Here is a 22,821-nt window from a genome sequence, read left to right as displayed (position 1 = left end):
GTCTGTAGCAGTGCATGGGATTCTTCCGTCCTAAGTGCAGGACTCTGCACTTGTCCTTGTTGAACCTCATCAGATTTCTTTTGGCCCAATCCTCTAATTTGTCTAGGTCCCTCTGTTTCCTATCCCTACTCTCCAGCGTATCTACCACTCCTCTCAGTTTAGTGTCATCTGCAAAATTGCTGAGGGTGTCTCTGCAAACTTGCTGAGGGTGCAGTCCATGCCATCCTCCAGATCACTAATGAAGATATTGAACATTAATCCTTGACTTTCTTCTTGTTCCCTCTCTAGTCATGCTGGATTTTGAAGTGTGACAGCACTTTGTTTTGATCATTGATCCCCAGAGGAGCTGATAGGGCTGGAAATATAAGACTTGAGTGTTTGTCTGTTGTCATTCCTGAGGTGGTTTCCCATCAGCAGCAGCATTGCTGTGTGGACTGAGTTTGAACTGGGAAAAGTCCAGCAGGTCAGGTTGGTTATACCCAGTGAAGTTTGGATAAAGAAAAATGGGGAAGATTATTGGCATCCAGTCATTATTTCCTGAGAGTCAAACTGATTAAGGCCTATTTCAGAGTGCTTGGGAGAGTGCCTAGGTCCAGTACGTGGCCAGCTTTGTGTGTAGTTTCAGTGACCACTTCGGAAAATTATCTTGCTTCTTTGGTGACTATAAGGGTTTGAACCAGGGTTTTTTTGTGCTGTTGTCTATGTGGGTATTTAAAACCACGATTAATCTATTTTGATTCATAGATGTGTGGTTTCAAATTGTTTTATTCTCTTCTACGCCTGAGATTGGATTAATGCAGTGTGGCTCCGCATCCTCATTTCTTGACTCTGATTTCTGGTTGAAATGCGCATTTGGTAGGAATTAGCTGTTTCCCCAAAATCCTGGCAGTGCTTTCCAGCCACTTCTCCTTGCTGCAGAAAAGTCTGGAGCCTCATATCCCTTATTAGATCATGCCTGGTGATAGCTGAAATGGAGACATAACAACAGAATGAACTAGTGCCTGTTAGGTATTTGTAAAATGGGTGAGGAAAAGAGAAATTCAGCACTCTTTTACTCCTCTTGCTAAATACAGCTAATAAATGTGATATCTTGGAGATAAGGGAGGGGAAGGGCCGAATTTTCACATAACATAACATAAGAACATAAGAATGGCCATACTAGGTCAGACCAAAGGTCCATCCAGCCCAGTATCCTGTCTACCGACAGTGACCAACACCAGGTGTCCCAGAGGGAGTGAACCTAACAGATAATGATCAAGTGATCTCTCTCAGGCCATCCATCTCCATCCTCTGACAAACAGAGGCTAGGGATACCATTTCTTACTCATACTGGTTAATAGCCATTAATGGACTTAACCTACAGGAATTTATCTAGCTCTCTTTTAAACCCTGTTATAGCCCTAGCCTTCACAACCTCCTCAGGCAAGGAGTTCAACATGCACTCATAAACAGGCGTTAGTAAAACAGCACAAACACTGTTATTTGTGAAAATATACTCCTTGATTTATTCTTTCTTACTTTTAAAAGATCAGCGGTAACTAAAGTGGGTAAAGACATTTTGCAGAGTATTATTTATGTAATAACTTTTAGCTTTATTGAAAACAAATTAATATAAATCACGAAAAAAATATAAAAATGAACACTCTCCTTAAAAATAATTGCAGCTTCCAGTATTTCGCAGTTGAAGCTCTGAGCGCCGCCATTCGCCCTTTTAAGGAGGCAAATGAAAATCCAGTTCAAGCAACTCTTTCGTTTTATACACACTGCAGAAGCAGAGATGGATCAACCGCACATAAGTGTTTGGTTATGAAAAGGGAATATGGGGACTGTATTTTGCCTTTGAGCTATTTTTACATTTTCCCAAACTTCTTGTGAGGTATGCATTAAATAATAAACATAATCTCGATTACTACAGTATTCGCCTAAACAGAAGTCAGAGGCATCTTCACTCCTATGGCAGACAAAATGTCTGGAATTGCAAAGGGCGAGTTCTGCTTTATTTTCTTATTATTACAATTCTGGAGACAGTTTCTGGGAAGATTTATTATTAGATTATTGAAGAAATTCAGAAAGACTCTTTTGTGGGAAATATTGAAAAGGATCTGGGCCTTTCTGGGGCTGGATATAAAGGCCGAGGACACGGTGAAGTGAGCAACGAGCTGAAGTGGAAATCTAGGATATTAGTGATAAAGAGTCCAGCTTCTGGAGACACAAATGTTGTTATGAACCAATGAGCTCAAGGCTCCGGGGACGCGCTTTTTTTACACAATGTGCAGGATCAGAAGGTGGGATCCAACTCCCTACATTTCAATCTGAATGTAAGGACACACGCTGGTGGCGCGAAGTATTCCAAACCAGCTTTGGAGAAATCTCTGGACAGAGAGGAGCAAAGTCTTCACCATCACACAGTTGCAGGTCAGGTACAGCCCCGATCTAGGTTATTGTTCAAGATGCAAACTACAACCAGCCTGTGTTTAATCAGTCCGTATATAAAACATATGTGATGGAAAACATGCAAGAAGGAACCTTGCATGTTTTGGACTTTTGGAGACTCACAAAGACGAGGGAGCGAACAGGGTGTTTAAACTACTTCGGGGAAGCATCTGAGGGAAAACACAGGATTTTACACTCTATTTCCACCGTGGGAAAGGTAAGAAATATTGGAACATGGATTATGAAGAAGCTCAGGTGTATAAAACAGAGGTAGAAGCTAAGGAAAGTAGCGGACGGGGATTATTGCAAAGAAATTATATATGCTATTGAGGAAAATTATGTCACTGCAACGTCTGAAGCGTACTCTCTCTTTCCCTCTGTCTCAGAAGATATTTCAACAGGTTCAGTAATCGCTATTTTTAATATAAACAATAAAGATTCAGGGAGAAATGTGACTAGAGGGAGAATGCCAATCATTCCTAAATTGTCGATAGTGTCTTTCATGAAATGTCCAATACATCTACCTCTCCATTAACTCAGAAACTCTGTTTCTACACTCTGCGCTCCTTCAATCACGAACAGTTCTGGAAGATTCGGTTCCCGTGCAGGCTCAATATGGAGGCAGGGCCGGCTCCAGGCACTTTCAGGGTTTCCGCGCAATTCTGCTGAGGCTCCCTCACTCCTGCTCGGAGCGAAGGTCCTCCCACTGAATTGGCAAATTGTGATAGCCGCTTTTTTTTTTTGGCTGCTTGGGGCGGCAAAACCCCTGGAGCCGGCTCTGTGTGGAGGTACTCAGTCTCTCAGCAGTAATGTCTCCATCACTCTTTCTATATTGGACAATACCGCGGGAATTGTGTACCTTTCTATTCCCATTGGCTCCACCTGATTATAGTTGGCCCCTCTTCTCTCCGAGCTGGGTTACCTGGTCACTAAGGTGGTGGCGGTGGATGCAGAGGCCGGGCAGAACGCCTGGCTCTCCTACCAGCTGCTGAAGGCTACAGAGCCTGGGCTGTTCTCTGTGGGACTCCACAGTGGCGAGATCAGGATGGCCCGCTACTTTCTCGACACAGATGCGCTCAAGCGAAGTCTGGTGGTTTTAGTGAAGGACAATGGGCAGCCCCCTCTCTCTGCCATGGCCACTGTCATGGTAGCAGTCATAGATTCATAGAGTTTAAGGCTAGAGGGGACCACCCGATGACCTAGTCTGAACTCCCATACATAAAATCATAGACTCATAGAAGATTAGGGTTGGAAGAACCTCAGGAGGTCATCTAGTCCACTCCCCCTGCTCAAAGCAGGACCAACACCAACTAAATCATTCCAGCCAGGGCTTTGTCAAGCCAGGCCTTAAAAACCTCTAAGGATGGAGATTCCACCACCTCCCTAGGTAACCCATTCTGGTGCTTCACCACCCTCTTACCTAAATCTCTCCCACTGCAACTTGGGACCATTACTCCTTGTTCTGTCATCTGGTACCGCTGAGAACAACTAAGCTCCATCCTCTTTGGAACCTCCCTTCAGGTAGTTGAAGGCAGCTATTAAATCACCACCACCACCACACTCTTCTCTTATGCAGACTAAATAACTCCAGTTCCCTCAGCCTCTCCTCGTAAGTCACGTGCACCAGCCTCCTCATTCTTTTAGTTGTCCTCCGCTGGACTCTCACCAATTTGTCCACATCCTTTCTGTAGTGTGTGTGTGTCGGGGGGAGCAAAACTGGACACAATACTCCTTCTCACCTGTGCTGAATAGAGGGGAATAATCACTTTCCTCGATCTGCTGGCAATTCTCCTACTAATACAGCCCAATATGCCATTAGCCTTCTTGGCAACAAGGGCACACTGCTGACTCATATCCAGCTTCTCATCCACTGTAATCCCCAGGTCCTTTTCTGCAGAACTGCTGCTTAGCCAGTTGGTTTCCTGCGTGTAGTGGTGCATGGGATTCTTCCTTCCTAAGTGCAAGATTCTGCACTTGTCCTTGTTGAATCTCATCAGATTTCTTTTGGCCCAATCCCCTAATTTGTCTACATCACCTCCACCCACACCACTCTGTACCCACACTCTAAATCCAGCTGAAAGTAGACCAAAGTATTACTTGCAGCTCACTGGAGACAAGACTATTATGTGCCACAAGCAGAGACTAGGAGGGACTGAGGTGCACCAGTGCCTGAGGCCCTGCAGTGTGGAGAAATAATTCTGGCAGGAGACCTGAACCCACATGCTGCAGAGGAAGGGAAACAAAAACTAAAAGAAATCAACTACCAAGGTCACTGCCAATCTGACCTGTGGGGAAAGTCTTTCTCCACCCCCACATAAGGAGAACAGTTAGACCCTGGGTACATACTTCAGCAAGAATCAGCAAACCAAGGACCTGAAAGAGAGTAAATGCTTGGTGGCACCTCAAAACCCTGGGCCTCCTCCTCTAATGTCCCACTTCCAGCTGTGGCCATCTCTGATGCTTTAGAGGAAGGAGAGAGAGAGAGAGAACAGGAGAAAAAACCAGAATATATTTGGCCTTTGTGTGGGGGGGATCCCTTCCTGACCCCTGCAGTTGGTGGTCTGAAACCCTGAATTATGAGCTTTTAGGAACATAAGGCATAAACAGAAAGTGAGCCTCTCGGATGTTGAGCCCTGCCCACTACCATCACAAGAAATCCCATCATACAGTTGCACTTATAAATTCACTTAGCTCTTAAAACTAGTTTAAGTTGTTTGCCCTCACTGATAGCATCATCAAAATCCTCCCCGATTTCAGCAGCCTTTCAGCTCCTGCAGACACTAGTCCAATTTCACCTCCTGTTTGGAGATGTGATGGCGTCTCTTTCCTGCTTTTTCTTTATCTTTATAACAGTGCTATTGGTCCTCAGACTCTGCAGGTGGAGGAACTCTGATCTATCTGACTCCTCCAGTGTAACTTTTAGGGGAGTTCCCATGTCCCAGTGCATGGTATAGAGGGAGTCAGAGCTTTTCTTCACACTAATAATGATCCTGATGAGTCTGTAACTGGCGAATTTTAAATGGTTCGGTTTAGTTTGGCCGAGGCAAGTACCTCAAACAATTCCCTAAAAAAAAAACCAAGAAAATGATCAAACGGATTCAAACAAGTCTGAGAAAAGTTTGACTAAATCTAATGAAGAACATTTAATTAATCGGATTAGTCCCTCGCATGTGTGTATTTTGTGCTAATGACGATTTAGAGTGTATTTTGTTAATAAATTAAATTAAATGTGAACATTTTAGATCTATGCACATACATTTACATCTTGTAACATTAGTAATTTTAAATGTTTTGTGATTAGCCAATGTTCTTTCTACTTTCATATGAGTTTGGGTTTATTTCTGTACATCATGTAATCTAATATTAAGCAACTGAGGTTAAATTAAAAAGTGTATTTATTGATTAACAAACTCTTCATTTGTCCTTTCTTTAATTTCTTGGTGACATCTCTCCCATTATCTAATTTATTCCAGTTAATTTATTAATCTGTAGGCACATTTTAAGAAGTGAAATATTTCTACTACTTCAAAATTTTACTGTCAAACTTTGTGAAGTATGATAAACGACAGTATTTAAAGAATAATAATGCCAAATATAATGCTAAAGTGCATTTGTAAGATCTATATTCAAAAGATGGTAATGGAAGTAATACTTTTACAAATGTATGTAATTATAACGAAGCTTCTTTTCATTCTAAAACACAGTGGTGTTTCCACTGTATTGAAAAATCTGTATTCCCTCAGAATATGGGCTCATATGTGAAATGACATTACAGAGACAAATTCATTCATCGATACAATTTATTTTAGCTCAAGAGTTCTAGGAGATTAATTAAATTGTCATTGGTATGGCCTAGTAAATAGAGCACTGGACTTGTACTGGGGTTTACTCTCAGCTCTGCCCTTGGCCATCTGGGTGACCTTGGGCAAATAGCTTCATCTCTGTGTGCCTCAACTTCCTCATCTGTAAAGTGGGAATAATTACACTAAACCCATTTGTAAAGTGCTTTGAAATCTACTTATTAAAAGCCCTATATAAGAGCTAGAAATTATGACTATTTTAATATTATGTCTGTTGTTGTTTTTTGATGTGTAATATCCCAACCATCTCATGCTTCAACATATGTCCACATTAGTCTATGTAATTTATGGAAGAAATCATCTTTTCTTATTTCTGGCTATTAATATATGAACTTCTGTAGGCATTCTATTGTTGGAAGTGTTTTTAAGACAAAATTCAAATTAAAGGATTTATACTTCACATTTTAGTAGATATCATGTAGAGAGTAATTTTGTTAAGAAGTGGCATATATGTCAGCAAAAAGCATTATGTATATCATATTTCATTATACACGTTCCCCTCTCACACTGAGATTTGTTGTATTTCTAAAAGATATATTCTGATTCAGCCATAATCAGACTTCAGAGTGTTCCATTATATTGTAGAGAATAATATATATATGCATAGCAGTTCATATAGCATAATATAACAATACGTTTAATTACATATCTAGCGCTTTAAAATGACTGAACAATTGAAATGGCAGTATTGAAAAACAAAACAAACCGTTCACAATGGAGTATTCTGCAGTCATTGATAATAGACTCTGAGTGTCGCAGTTCGCTAACTATGCACAGACAGACTAATACGAGATCGAGCAAACCCATTTAACAGCAAAGACAGACAAGCCGCAGGATTCAAGGTCTGAATAGAAACCGAGGACCTTGCTCATTGAATCTAGCCCTTACATAGGATGCCGTAATGAAGATTTGGTCCGAGACAACAGCATACAAATTTATGATTCCTAATCACTGCAGACATCGGTAAGAGAACTGGAAGGCCGCTCTCATCCCCTTTGAAATGGCGGACACACAAAGCAGACAGGATTGCAAAAGGCGAGTCTTGTGTTGCTGTATCTTGGTCACCGTTTGGGAGATAGTTTCGGGACAAATTCGCTATTCGATTCCTGAGGAAATGGAGATAGGATCCTTCGTAGGGAACATCGTCAAGGACCTGGGACTGGATCTAAAGGAGCTCTCAGACCGCGGAGTCAGCCTTGTTGCCAGAGGTAGGACACAATATTTTGGTTTGAATTTGAAAAACGGCCATTTATTTGTCAACGAAAGGATCGACAGAGAGCAGATCTGTGGTCATATTGCAAAATGTGTGTTAAATTTTGAGGTTCTTGCGGAAAACCCAGTGAAGCTTTACAGAGGCGAAGTGGAAATAAAGGATATAAATGATAACTCGCCCAGTTTCCCAGAAAATGAAAGCGTGTTAGAAATCAGTGAGTATACCGTAAGAGGCACACGTTTCCCATTAGAAAAAGCTCATGACCCTGATGTAGGACTAAATTCTCTACAAAATTACAAATGTAGCCAAGACAGCTATTTTATCCTGAATGTAGGAACCGGAGATGACGGTGTAAAATACCCGGAATTAATATTGGAGACATCTTTGGATCGAGAACATCAAGCAGTTCATAATTTAATCCTCACTGCCACTGACGGTGGGGATCCTGTAAAATCAGGATCATCAGTAATCCGTATTGTAGTTTTGGATGGAAATGACAATGCCCCAGAATTTACCCAATCGGTATATAAAGTGAGTGTAAAGGAAGACGTTCCTGTGGATAGCGTGGTGCTCAGGGTAACAGCTTCGGATAGGGATGAAGGCATAAACGCACAGATCAAGTATTCTTTTCTCAAAATCTCAGAAAGGTTTGACAAAAAATTTAAATTGGATTCTGAAACTGGGGACATCCAAGTAACAGCAAAGCTTGATTTTGAAGAGTTAGCATTTTATGAACTCGACATACAAGCGAGGGACGAAGGCGGGCTATCAGCCCACTGCAAAGTTCTGATAGAGATTGCTGACGTTAATAATCATATCCCTGAGACCACCGTCACATCTTCTTTCAGTCCCGTTGCCGAAGATTCCCTCTTAGGCACAGTAATTGCTATTCTTAATGTGCGTGATCGAGATTCTGGGGAGAATGGTGAGGTCACGTGTTCTATAATTCCAGAAAGCCTCCCATTCAAATTAGAGAGGTCATTTGATAATTTTTACACTGTGGTGACTGATAGAGCTTTGGACAGGGAGCAAGTCTCCGAATACAATATCACTGTTATAGCCACAGACCGAGGGATTCCTGCTCTTAGCTCAAACAAAACTTTCTTTGTAGAAGTTTTGGATAAAAATGACAACCGGCCTGTCTTCGATCAAAAACATTACACGGCTTATATCCCAGAAAATAGCACCCCAGGTGTTTCTGTATTTCGTATGAAGGCAAACGATGTGGACTGGAAGGAGAACGCCAGAGTCAGTTACTCCATTATTGAAGGAGACAGAAGCGAAGTTCCTTTGTCCTCCTACATCTCCATTAACTCCGAGACTGGGGCTCTCTACGCTCTGCGCTCCTTCGATTACGAACAGTTCCGGGAGATTCGGTTCCAAGTGCAGGCTCAGGATGGGGGATCCCCACCTCTCAGCAGTAATGTCTCCGTCACTCTCTTTATACTGGATCAGAATGACAACAGCCCGCACATCTTACACCCCTCCTTTCCCACCGATGGCTCCACGGGAGTGGAGTTGGCCCCTCGCTCCTCCGAGCCGGGTTACCTGGTCACTAAGGTGGTGGCGGTGGATGCAGACTCCGGGCAGAACGCCTGGCTCTCCTACCAGCTGCTGAAGGCTACAGAGCCGGGGCTCTTCTCTGTGGGACTCCACAGCGGCGAGATCAGGACGGCGCGCTCCTTTCTCGACAAAGATGCGCTCAAGCAAAGTCTGGTGGTTTTAGTGAAGGACAACGGGCAGCCCCCTCTCTCTGCCACGGCCACTGTCACGGTGGTGGTGGCTGACAGCATCCCCGAAATCCTCTCCGATTTAAGCAGCCTCTCAACTCCAGTAGACCCCGAGTCCAGCCTCACCTTGTATTTGGTGATCGCTGTGGCTTCGGTTTCCTGCTTGTTCTTTACCTTTCTCATAGTGTTAGTGGCCCTGAGGCTCCGCCGGTGGAGAGACTCGCAGCTGTTTGACTCCTCGAGTGTGACTTTCAGTGGAGTTCCAGTCTCGCAGTTTGTGGGGCTCGATGGAGTCAGAGCTTTTCTTCACACTTCTGCTCAGGAGGCTGTCCTATTTAAGAACAGTGGGTTAAAGGAATTCTGCTTTCAAGAGGGAAGTGTTTCAGACACTCTTACGGATATTAATACTGCTGTCAACAAGGAGATTGAACCATTTGATGAAGAAACAAGTACCAGAAATGCTCTCGACATCTTCTTGGAGGTGAGTGTACTCGGCTGAATTAAATGTTTCTTTGATCTCTTCAATTAATAAAACACTTCAATTAATATTTTCCCATTATATTTGGTAGTCTTTTTGTCTAATCGTATTTGTAGTGATATTTTAAAAGGAAGAAAGAGCGTTGTATTGAGTACACGTTACAAATAAATTTATGAAAACAAAGATTTCAAATCAAATTCTGTTTACAGAAAAATGTGGCTTAATATTTAAAAATGGAGGCGGGTTGGATTGATTGCCTCTCAGAGAAAAAATGATGAAACAATTAGTGGCCATTTCTTCCATGTGATATATTTTCTGTTAAAGAGTTCAGAATTTCCATTCTTAATTTCTCCACAAATACCTCACATACACATTCTTTGATTTCTATGTTATTATATCCTAGCTGTGTTGTTAAACAGCCAATCACAGTAGCCTTATCACTAAATTAGTCCATATCAAAAATTCAAGAAATTGATGCCTAAAGTTGGGATTGTATATCTGTAGGAAATGCCTAAACTCGTGCCCATTTATTGTTTAGAATCAGGTTACTTGTGAAGATACCTAAATTTGTATATAAGAGACAAACTGTGGGCACCTATTTTAAAATCCTTGCCAACGACAATTAAACACCAACTGGGGATTTCTTTCCTCATAAGTTCTTCATCTCTAGAGCTTAAACCCTAAATCTATTCCTCATAAGCAGTTTCTAATCAGAAGGAAGACCTGTGAAGAGTTTAAGGAGCTCTCTAAATCTTTACTTTGATAATGAAAAATTGTCAGTGATCCGTGCAGAAGATATCTGCTTTTCAGAAATGAAAATGTACCTGAATAATTTACACTGACAGCCCTCAATAAAATTAATGGCCCTTATTACCATTACAATCTGTGATGAAAAGGTTATTCTAGTATATTATAAATCTAATTTACATTGGCCATTGCTATAGGTTTCCAATTATAAATTCTTATTCCCTAAATAGCCTAGATATAATAGGTACCCCACATCTAATGTCACTTTAGCAAGTCACATTTTGAAAACAGACTGCTTTATAAATATGATGGCATTATTCCCTATCTGATGTCTAGCTAGACTAGAATAAAAATCTTTTATGAGATTACTAATTTAGTTGATAAAAGTAACTGTGTTGACCTAGTATATTTAGATTAATGTCAGGCATTTAACTTAATACCACTTGATATTCATATTGAAATCTAATACTATATAATAAATGTTACATTTTAACCTGGGTATAAACTATTTCAGACATGAAAATCTATTTGCTATGTCAAGATAATCAGATGATGGTGTTCCTAATGAGACTCAGCAAAGTTGGAGTCAAAGCCCAATTTTATTCAGTACTATTATCTATGATCTGGAAAAAACTACAATCATTAACATTTGCAGATGCCATAAATATCGATGGGGTAGTTAATAACAGAGGTCGAATCAACCATGCAGAGAGATCTGTAGGCTGGGAGCAGTAAAAACATACATTTTAATATAGTCAAATACAAGGTCATGCATTTAGGAGCCATACATTCAGGATGGGAGGCTGTACCTGGGAAAGTAGTTACTCTGGAAAGGACATAGGGGCCGTAGAGTAGATAATTCACTGAATATGAACTCCCAGTGCTGTGTCATGGCTTTATTCTTTCAACCTGATTATTTGATGTATTAAAGGGCAATATAAAGTAGAAGTAATGGAGTCACAGAGCCACCAGTTTTAGTGACAGAAGGGACCACTAGATCATCTAGTCTGATTTCCTGTATATCACAGGCCTCTAACACCCCCCAGCACCAGCACACTAAACCCAATAAACAAAATGAAACCAAAGTATTACAGCACACAGGAAACTAGTCTATTATGTACCACAGGCAGAGAACAGGAGGGACTGAGACGCACTGTACTCAGGCTCCCTGAAATGGCAGGGAAATGATTAAGTGAGAAATACCCAGATAATCCTGGCAAGTGACCAGCACTACACACTTGCAGAGGAAGGCAAAAAATCTCCAAGGTCATTGCCTATCTGATCTGGGGGATAATTTCTTCCTGATGCCACATATGACATCAGAGAATCATATAATTGTAGGACTGGAAGGGACCTTGAAAGGTCATCTAGTCCAGTCCCCAGCACTCATGGCAAGGTTAAGTATTATCTAGAGTATCTCTGACAGGTGTTTGTCTAACCTACTCTTAAAAATCTTCAATGATGGAGATTCCACAACTTCCCTAGGCAATTTATTTCAGTGCTTAACAACACTGACAGTTAGGAAGTTTTTTCTAATGTCCAACCTAAACTGTCCTTGCTGCAATTTAAGCCCATTGCTTCTTGTCTTATCCTCGAATGTTAAGAATTTTCTCCCTCCTCCTTGCAACAGCCTTTTATGTACTTGGAAACTGGTGTTATGTCCCTTCTCAGTCTTCTCTTCTCCAGACTAAACGAACCAAATTTTTTCAATCTTCCTTCATAGGTCATGTTTCCTAGACCTTTAGTCATTTTTGTTGCTCTTCTCTGGGTGTCTCCAATTTGTCCACATCTTTCCTGAAATGTGTCACCCAGAACTGGACACAATACTCCAGTTGAGGCCTAATCAGCGCAGGGTAGATTGGAAGAATTACTTCTCATGTCTTGCTTACAGCACTCCTGCTAATACATTCCAGAATGATGTTGCTTTTTTTGCAACAGTGTTACACTGTTGACTCATATTTAGCTTCCTATCCACTATGACTCCCAGTACTCTTCTGCAGTACTCTTTCCTAGGCATTTATTTCCCATTTTGTATGTGTGCAGTTAGATGCTGAATATATGAGCAAGAACCAGCCAGCCACGCAGCTGAGAGAGGGAATGTTTGTTCCAACTCAGAGTTCTGGCCCTCCCCACCCGGTGTACCGTCTCCAGCCATGGCTGTCCCTCCCTTCATCAAAGGAAGGACATTTAAAAAAAAACTCCCAGAATACCTATGTGGGGAATCTCGTTCTGACTCCCTGCTAGTGGCTGGCTGAAAGCCTGAAGCATGAGCTTTAGGAACATAAGAAATAAACTGGAATTGATCCCCAGGGCTATTACACCCTGACCTCTAACTCCCCGACCTCAATCACAAGCAATCCCATCAGACAACTGCACTCATTAATTTGTCCACTCTGTCTCTTAAAATTAATTAAATTATTTGCCCCCAAAACTCCTATAAGGAGACTGTTCCAGAACCTGTCCCCTCTCATGGTTGGAAACCTTCTTCCAGTTTCTAGCCTGAATTTGTTTATGGCCAGTTTTTATCCATTTGTTCCTGTGCCAACATTGTGCTTTACCTTCATAAGAACTTAAGAATATCCATACTGGGTCAGACTCAGACCAATGTTCCATCTAGCCCAGTATCCTGTCTTCCAACAATGGCCAGTGCTGGGTGCCCTGAGGGAATGAGCAGAACAGGTAATCATCAAGTGATCCATTCCCCGTTGCCCATTCTAAAGCTCTCTAACCTTCCTGTCATTTCCCCAGGCCCCATGTATTTATAAAGAGAGCAATCATATCCCCTCTCAGACTTATTTTGCTAGACTAAACTAGCCAAGAGCTTCCAGACTTCTATCATAAGCCCCTCCCCCATTCCCATAAACATCCTTGTAGCTCTTCTCTGCACATGTTCCAGTTTAAATTCAGCTTTCTAGAACCTGAGTGACCAAAATCGTACATGGAATTTTATATGAGGTCTTTCCAGTGCTTTGTACAAAGGATAATACTTCTCTACCTACGAGATACAATGGACGAGAAGATGGATATGAATCAACAGTGTGCCCTTGTTGCCAAGAAGGCTAACGACATTTTGGGCTGTATAAGTAGGGGCATTGCCAGCAGATACAGGGACATGATCATTCCCCTCTATTTGGCACTGGTGGGGCCTCATCTGGAGTACTGTGTCCAGTTCGGGGCCCCACACTACAAGAAGGATTTGGAAAAATTGGAAAGAGTCCAGCAGAGGGCAACAAAAATGCTTAGGGGGCTGGAGCACATGACTTATGAGGAGAGGCTAAGGGAACTGGGATTGTTTAGTTTGCAGAAGAGAAGAATGAGGGGGGATTTGATAGCTGCTTTCAGCTACCTGAAAGGGGGTTCCAAAGAGGATGGATCTAGACTGTTCTCAGTGGTGGTAGATGATAGAACAAGGAGTAATGGTCTCAAGCTGCAGTGGGGGAGGTTTAGGTTGGATATTTGGAAAAACATTTTCACTAAGAGAGTCGTGAAGCACTGGAATGGATTACCTAGGAAGGTGGTGGAATCTCCTTCCTTAGAGGTTTTTAAGGTCAGGCTTGACAAAGCTGTGGCTGGGATGATTTAGTTTGGGATTGGTCCTGGTTTGAGCAGGGGGTTGGATTAAAAGACCTCCTGAGGTCCCTTCCAATGTTCTCTCTAATTTTTGACTGACCGTTGTGCAAAAAAAATTTTCTGTACAAATTTTTGTATTTCTGTGCATGTTTTTGTGCACGTGGTGTTTCACCATGTACATGATGTTTAGGATCTGTGTGCATGTGCACAGGCACACAGCATAGAGGGAATAGTACTTCCATCCCTGATATTCTATGATTCTATATTATCTTTGTATATGGCACTGGTGATATCAGTCATGGAATAGCGAGTGTAGTTTTGTGTAATCAAATTAAAATGGATGTTGAAGAGAAACTCTGGAGCACTTCAGGAAAGACCTACAAGAGTTTCCTGAACTAGAAAACATGAGAGACTTAAGGAGATCAGTCTATTCATGTCATAGAAGAGAAGGTTAGTAAGCAACCTGGTCAAGATCTTTAAGTACCTATATAGGGAGAAGATATATAATACTAGATGGTTCCTTTAGCTAGCAGACAAAGTCTTAACAAGATCCAGTGCCTGGAAGTTGAAGTTAGACACAGTCAAACTGGAAATAAGGTGCACATTTTAAATAGTGAGTGTAATTAACTATTAGAAAGTTTACCAAAGAAAGTCATAGATTATCTATCTTTTGTCATCTTTAAATAGAAATGGGATATTTTTCTAAAATATTTTCTCCAGTTCAACCAGAAATTATTGGGTGTTGTTCAGGAATTAATGGGTGAAATTCTAGAGGTCAGAGTATGTGACCCTCTGATTTTATAGTCTATGAATTTATGAAAATGTCTAACGAAGGAAGAGTATGCATGGATCCTTTAGTTAGAATCTATGTTTCTTTTCTTCATGGTTGTATGTTTGTGTTTCTGTTTGCTTTGCTTTTGTTCAGATAGTGATTCCTCAGATTTTTAGAATGCCTGCTGATTTTTTAAACTTCCCAACACAATTAGATATTTAAAAAGTCTTAAACAGCATAACAACTCCACCAGAGAGGTCCTTTGAGGCCATCTGCCTGTCCCAAGTCAGGGTAAAGGAGGAGGGTTGGGCATGGAGCTAGCAACTCCACCCCATAAAAAATCAATTTGCTACAGAAACGCCAACAATAGAGACAACAGAGACTTTTACCCTGGAAAAAGAAGGGTCTTCAACTCGAAGATGCATGACACTGAGTGGTGAAAGCCATGAGGAAGCCACTAAGCCAATTACCCTTCTTGCAACCAGGAGGATTACCATAGGCACATGGAACGTGAGGACCATGTACGAGTCAGGAAAGACGGTGCAGGTTGCAGCAGAGATGAGGAGCAACAACCTGACCCTATTAGGCATTAGCAAGACAAGATGGATGCAAACTGGACAGAGATGACTGTTGACAGGAGAGCTGTTGCTGTATTCAGGACATGAAGAGAGTGACACACCCCACACACAGGGAGTAGGCTTTATGTTGTCCAGGCAGGCACAGAAAGCACTGATTGGTTGGGAGGCACATGGTCCCAGGATCATCACAGCATCCTTCAGAACTAAAATGAAGAGGATTAAGATGAATGTTGTTCAGTGCTATGCTCTAGCTAATGACAGCAAAGAGGAGGACAAAGATTACTTTTACAACAGACTTCAGAAAATATTAGAGATTCTCCCAGACAAAGACATCATCATCTTTATGGGAGACTTTAATGCCAAAATTGGACCTGACAACACAGGATACGAACAAGTCATGGGGACCCACGCTCTGGGAGAGATGAGTGAGAATGGAGAGAGATTTGCGGATCTGTGTGCACTTAACAACCTGGTCATAGGAGGAAGCATCTTTCCTCACAAGCGGATCCACAAGAGTACTTGGGTATCACCAGCAGGCACGACAGAAAATCAGATCGACCATGTCTGCATTAGCAAGAAGTTTAGAAGATCCTTGCAGGATGTTAGAGTTAGAAGAGGAGCAGATGCGGCATCTGACCATCACTTAGTGAAGAACTGGATAGACGCGTCAGACAGAAAAGTGAAATACAACGTCAGCCTTCTGAAGGACCATAAGACCAAGGAAAATTTTGGACTGATGCTGAAGAATAAGTTTTCAGTATTACAGGATCGGTCTGAGGAAGAGGAAGACAGTGTACTAAAGAAGTGGCAGAAAGTGAGAGAGACACTTAGGTCAGTATGTCAGGAAGTGCTTGGAATTAAGAAACACCAGCAGAAAGAGTGGATCACAGCAGAGACCTTGACCAAGATAGAAGACAGAAAGAAGAAGAAGGCAGCAGTCAACAACAGCAGGACTAGAGCAGCAAAGGTCAAAGGTCAAAAAGAGTATGCTGAAGCCCACAGAGCAGTGGAGAGGAATATTAGGAAGGACAAGAGAGATTATGTGGATGAACTGGCAGCAGAAGCAGAGCAGGCAGCATACAGCGATAACATGAAACAGCTGTATGATACTACCAAGCGACTGTCTGGAAAGTTCAACAAGCCAGAACATGCCATTAAAGACAAGCAGGGACAGTCTATAACAGGAATAGAACAGCAGATGAACAGATGGGTGGAGCATTTTGAGGAACTCCTGAACAGACCAGCACCACCAAATCCACCAGACATCAACCCAGCCAATGAGGACCTCCCAATCAATTGCGATAAACCAACCAGAGATGAGATCAGAAAAGCCATCACCATGATGAAGAACAGGAAGGCGGCTGGACCTGATGACATCCCAGCAGAGGCCCTGAAAGCAGACCTGGATGCTTCAGTGGAAATGCTGTACCCCCTCTTTGAGAAGATATGGGAAGAAGAAGTGATTCCGGCAGACTGGAAAGAGGGATATCTCATCAAAATCCCCAAGAAAGGAGACCTTAGCAACTGTGCCAATTATAGAGGAATCACACTCCTGTCGGTGCCAGGGAAGGTCTTCAACCGAGTTCTCTTAGAGAGAATGAAGGATGCCGTCGATCCACAGCTACGAGATGAACAGGCAGGTTTCCGGCTGAACAGATCATGCACGGACCAGATAGCAACGCTTCGCATCATAGTCGAGCAGTCTGTGGAGTGGAACTCCTCGTTGTACATCAACTTTGTTGACTATGAGAAAGCGTTCGATAGCGTGGATCGAGAGACCCTCTGGAAGCTCCTTCGGCACTACGGCATTCCAGCAAAGGTGGTCAACCTGATCAAGAACTCATATGATGGTATACACTGTAGAGTGATCCATGGAGGGCAGCTCACTAACAGCTTCCAGGTGCGAACTGGAGTCAGACAAGGATGCTTGTTGTCACCACTTCTCTTTCTCCTCGTCATCGATTGGATTATGAAGACATCCACTTACGAGCGTAGGAATGGAATCCAGTGGACGTTGTGGACCCAGCTTGATGACCTGGACTTTGCTGACGATCTTGCACTCCTTTCGCACAGTAAAGAGCAGATGCAAGAGAAGACCAACACTGTGGCAGCCACGTCATCACAGGTTGGCCTCAACATTCACAAGGACAAGACCAAGATCCTTAGGATTAATTCCATCAGCAACGACCCAGTCACACTGAATGGAAGCCCCTTGGAAGAAGTGCAGTCCTTCACCTACCTAGGTAGCATCATCGACCAGCAGGGTGGCACAGACGCAGACATCAAAGTAAGGATTGGTAAGGCAAGAGCAGCCTTCTTACAGCTCAAGAACATCTGGAGCTCCAGAGAGCTGTCTTTGGCAATAAAAATTCGACTGTTCAACTCCAATGTGAAATCAGTCCTACTGTATGGAGCTGAAACCTGGAGGACAACCAAAACAACCACCAGGAAGATCCAGACCTCCATTAATAGCTGCCTCAGAAGGATTCTCCAGATCCGCTGGCCAGACACCATCAGTAACATCCACCTCTTGGAGAGGACCCGTCAACTCCCAGCAGAGGAAGAAATCAGAAGGAGAAGGTGGGGTTGGATAGGACATACACTACGCAAGCAGCCAACTAACATCACCAGACAGGCACTGCGGTGGAACCCCCAAGGCAAGCGGAAAAGAGGCCGTCCAAGAAACACCTGGTGACGCAACCTTCAGGCTGATAGCAAAAAAATGGGCTATACCTGGAACCAGCTAGAGCGAATGGCCCAGCATAGAGGACTCTGGAGATCTGTGGTTGGCAGCCCATACCCCGATTGGGGAGACGGGCATGAGTGAGAGTGAGTGAAATAGCATAACATATGTTATTGAAATTGTTCAGCCAAAACAGTATGAGCGCTGTGAGCAAATGCTTTTCCTGCATTCCTTTGAAAAAGTACTGGCAGTTTTTTCCCAGATCATTTTTAGCAATTGTCTAAGTCTGGAGAAAAGGAAAGAAAGAAAGAAAGAAAATCTGTTCCACATTTGCCCGCTCTTTGAGTGTTTTATTTATTTGTAAGATAGCGTACCAAAATATGGAGAGATAAAGCTAAGGCCCTACATTGACCTTTTCTTATATTCAGAATTTTATATTCAAAACGTACATTTTTTTCATACTCAAGAGTTTTCATCTTGAATTTTTTCACTTGTCTGGTGTGTACTTTGGGGTTAGAGGCATCAGAAGACTCCACATTCATTTTTCTACATTTAGTGAAACAAAAAATGCGACATTAAAACTCTGAATGTGACAAAAGACCAGAGTGATAAATATATTTACAATCTCATAGTTAGAGTGAAATGTCACTCGCAGATTAAACCAATTTATAATTTTGTTTCAGAACGTGTTCTGGATTAATTAGAGAGGAATATGACAGTGCAAAAACAATTACGTTATCTAACAAAGTTCCGGGAGGAATCAACCACTTCAAGTTTATTGTTGATTTTCATTAAAATTCCCCATTTTCCCTCTCTTTTATATCTTGTAATAATCATCTCAGTTATTAAAAATACTGCGAAGCTTCTATTTTTCTCAGTGCACTGAGTGCCTCGGGTACTCCTTGGGTTTTCTTGAGTTCGCTGTGATATTTTCCAATTTTTTTCAGATAACTTTTGGCCAATCTGAAAGCTTCCTCAGCTCCTTCTCTTGGAAAATATGAAAGTCCTCATCCCTTTTCCGAAGAAGTGAAGTATTTTAAGGATAAATCTAGAATTTGATATGGATTTTATATTACGAAGGCAGAACAAATTTTGTTAAAAAGTAAACGTAAGCCAGTATACTGCAGTTTATGACTGAAAATATGAGAGTCGCTGTTTACCACTGTGGATCAGAAGTTCTGGAGCAGAATTGGCAGATTTTCTTGGCAACTTACATAGCACAAAACACAAAACAATTGCTCTGAATGACTTAGGTATAAAAGAGATCTCTTGCGCTGGCAATTTATTGCCGACTCCAGGCAGAGTATTTCTCAATTTAAATAACTCTTATTCTTGCTTATGATATCACTGCATAAGAGTCTAGAATAAGAATCGGAGATAATTGCTCAGATATATGAGCATTTAATCCCATTATGGAGGATGGGAATTTATATGAGATGAGATGCTATATAGAGAATAAATGCAAGGTAAAATATATTACTTTTTAATGTACAGGTTGAGAATGGAAAGTCTGAGCTCGAGTTTTGCTTTGGTATTTTGTGTGCTCTTTTGAAAAACATTTTTTCAACCAGGAGCGGATTTAGCGATACAAGCACAAAGTTAAAATAAACTATAAAGTGCTCCTATTAACCGGAAGATGTTAGTTAAAAGTTAGCGACCGGTTCTAACTACAGTTCTTCACCCTGGAAATATTGTCTGTAGAAAAGGGTTTTTTTATAAGCGTGCTGATTGCATAGTGAGAAGCTAGTGCAGATGCATATAAATCAAAGGCGGTTAGTGAGATTTCTCATCTAAACGTTCATATCCAGATGTGGAAGCGTTGTATAATTAGGTATTTCAGAGACACGCGCGGAGTCATCTGGAGTGGTGGTGGCACACACGAAGGAAAATTAGTGAAAAATGAAACCAGTTTCGCTCTTCATATATTTTAAGATTTATTTGATATGACTGTGTAAAGGCTTGCTCTACAATCGGAAAATTACGTGCATAGCTATGCAGATATAATTGTAATATAGTATTATATAAGTATATATAATTGTTGATTGTTAATTATAACGTTATAATTTATAACAGCATAGCTATGAAGGTAAAATCGTTTTATGGACACACTTATCCCGGAACAACAACAAAAATAATAAATAATAAATACGTTAATAATGAGATTGTAGCCATATAGAAAAGAGATTTAAAATTGAAAGTGACTGCAGAAGGATTAAAAATAAAATCCAGGGCTGAACTAAACATTTTGAAGAAAAACCTTAATGAATATAAGAATTGTGACAAATCACGAGTAGAAATAATTATCCACTCTCACTGATAAGGAAGACTCTAGTGTTGATTTTTAAGAACAGGAAGAACTGTGGGGGGTTATATCAACTGCCTTGACTGGGGGAGTGTTCCCGTTATATATAAGTCAAATTCACCCTTGGGATCGTGTTGCATGCTCAGTATTGCTGTACGTACAGGTATCAACAATGGACGGGTCGGGGGGAGGGATTGCTTGTTTGCATGTGGCAAGAAGTTTGAAGAGTTCTTTTTTTTCATTTGACGATCTCACCAGAGTTAGATATACTTTTATCAGCTCCACATTTCTTTATTTCAATGCACTGTGTCCATGGGGCTACCTTTGAGGACCACTGGGACACTTCATTGAGTGCAAAATGCGGATATACATATATTTCCTGACACTTCTGGTAAGGAACAGTGCAGTGTGCTCATTACTCTGCACTGGCATAGAGTAATGAGCATAGAGGTGATTTCTAGATGAAGTTTAAAGTATTGGTTTTGGCCTATAAAAGCTATGAGTTACTTTGAGTGTGGTTATTTCCCCTGGTGTGCTGCTGTGACGATAGGGATAAGTGGAGTCACTTCAGCTAAAGTTTAACAGAATAGTTTATATAACAAATTAAAACAAGAGGGACAAATCTGAAGGCATTTTGAAGGGTTCTGTATTCTGAACCTTATTCTTCTTCTTAGTTTGACAGAGCCTGGATTTATAAGAAGTTGCATGACCTGTCTATGTTATTAGGCTTCCCCTAGAAAGGTAGGTTGAATGGACACCTGAATGAGACGAAGGGCGAGAGTGTTAGTGTGGTGAGCTGGAAGGGTCTATTTTTTGGTTATTGAACCACAGGAACTCTCTTGTATGAGCTTTTAAAAGATGTCTGTAAATGCCTAGAGTTTAGACAAGTTCTTTTGGATAAATATAAATAAATAAGGCCAAATCCTGAAGTCTTCACTCTAACAAAATTCCTAATGACTCCAAGTGACACTTTCCACTGGAAAAGATCTGCAAACTCAGGAATTAATTATTCACTAGAGATTATATATTTATATGTTCCTGGTACTATACTTTAATGTCGTTTTCTCTTTTGGGCACTATACAGAGAGTTGCAAAATTACCTTTATATTACCCTCTGAAATATAAATAAGAAAAGTTCTTTACTTACATCTTATGAGCCACAGCCACTAAATGTCTGATGAATGTGTTAATTTTTGCTGAAACTCCAATGCAGTTTTACAGAGCGGAAGAGGAAATTCTAGATATAAATGATAATGCTTCCAGGTTCCCCAAATAAAGAAAAACTATGTTAAAAATAAGTGAGATGATAGCACCCGGAGTGCTGTTCCCTCTAGATGATGTGTAGGATCCTTATGTGGGAATTAAGCTTTCTCTAGAGCTTTGATCTCAGTGACAATAAACGCTTCATTCTGGATGTGCAGACTGTCTGAGACTTGATATGCAGAATTCGTGTTGGAGAAAGCTCTGAACCAGAAGGATCAGATTGTTTATTATTTAGCCCTCACAGCCACCGACCGTGGGGATCTGGTCACAGGATTTACACAGATAAATCCGTGTCAAAAGACAAAGAGTCAACTTTTAGTCAACCTAAATATAAAAAGGCAGAGATGCTTAATGACTTCTTTGTTTTGGTTTTCACTAAGAAGGTTGGTGGTGATTGGATGTATAATATAGTGAATACCAGTGAAAATGAGGTAGGATCAGAAGAGGCTAAAATAGGGAAAGAACAAGTTAAAAATTACTTGGACAAATTTAATGTCTTCAGGTTACCAGGGCTTGATGAAATACATCCTAGAATACTCAAGGAGCTGACTGAGGAGATATCTGAGCCATTAGCAATTATCTTTGAGAAGTCATGGAAGATGGGAGAGATTCCAGAAGACTGGAAAAGGGCAAATATAGTGCCATCTATAAAGAGGGAAATAAGGACAACCCAGGAAATTACAGACCAGTCAGCTTAACTTCTGTACCCAGAAAGATAATGGAGCAAATAATTAAGCAATCAATTTGCAAACATCTAGAAGATAATAAGGTGATAAGTAACAATCAGCATGGATTTGTCAAAAACAAATCACGTCAAATCAACCTGATAGCTTTCTTTGACAGGGTAACAAGCCTTGTGGATGGGGGGAAGCAGGAGACATGGTATATGTTGACTTTAGTAAAGTTTTTGATACTGTCTTGCATGACCGTCTCATAAACAAACTAGGGAAATGAAACCTAGATGGAGTTACCATAAGGTGGGTGCAAAATTGGTTGGAAAACCATTCCTAGAGAGCAGTTATCAGTGGTTCACTGTCATGCTGGAAGGCCATAATGAGTGGGGTCCTGTAGGGATCAGTTCTGTGTCTGGCTCTGTTCAATATCTTCATCGATGATTTAGATAATGGCATAGAGAGTACACTTATAAAGTTTCCAGCCAATACCAAGTTGGGAAGGGTTGCAAGGGCTTTGA

The 22,821-nt window shown here is 41.3% G+C and overlaps 1 protein-coding gene across 2 annotated transcripts in view; it reads left to right on the top strand.

Annotated features, from left to right (window-relative positions):
* Positions 1–22,821, top strand: part of LOC116820233 (protocadherin gamma-A4-like) — a 393,116-nt gene that overhangs the window by 5,362 nt on the left and 364,933 nt on the right. Inside the window, exon 1 of one of the 2 annotated variants that reach the window (XM_075068021.1) lies at positions 7,131–9,717. The exons of the other annotated variant lie outside the window; for it this stretch is intronic. Within the exon in view, the coding sequence (XP_074924122.1) occupies positions 7,294–9,717 (2,424 nt within the window). The 5' untranslated portion in view covers positions 7,131–7,293. Of the gene's footprint in view, positions 1–7,130; positions 9,718–22,821 lie in introns of those variants that run through there. 2 annotated transcript variants of the gene reach the window in all.

This window comes from Chelonoidis abingdonii, chromosome 7 (assembly GCF_003597395.2).
Source record: "Chelonoidis abingdonii isolate Lonesome George chromosome 7, CheloAbing_2.0, whole genome shotgun sequence".
Taxonomy (NCBI): domain Eukaryota; kingdom Metazoa; phylum Chordata; order Testudines; family Testudinidae; genus Chelonoidis; species Chelonoidis abingdonii.
The sequence above is the reverse complement of the archived record's forward strand: the minus strand, read 5'-3'. Positions and strand labels throughout refer to the sequence as shown.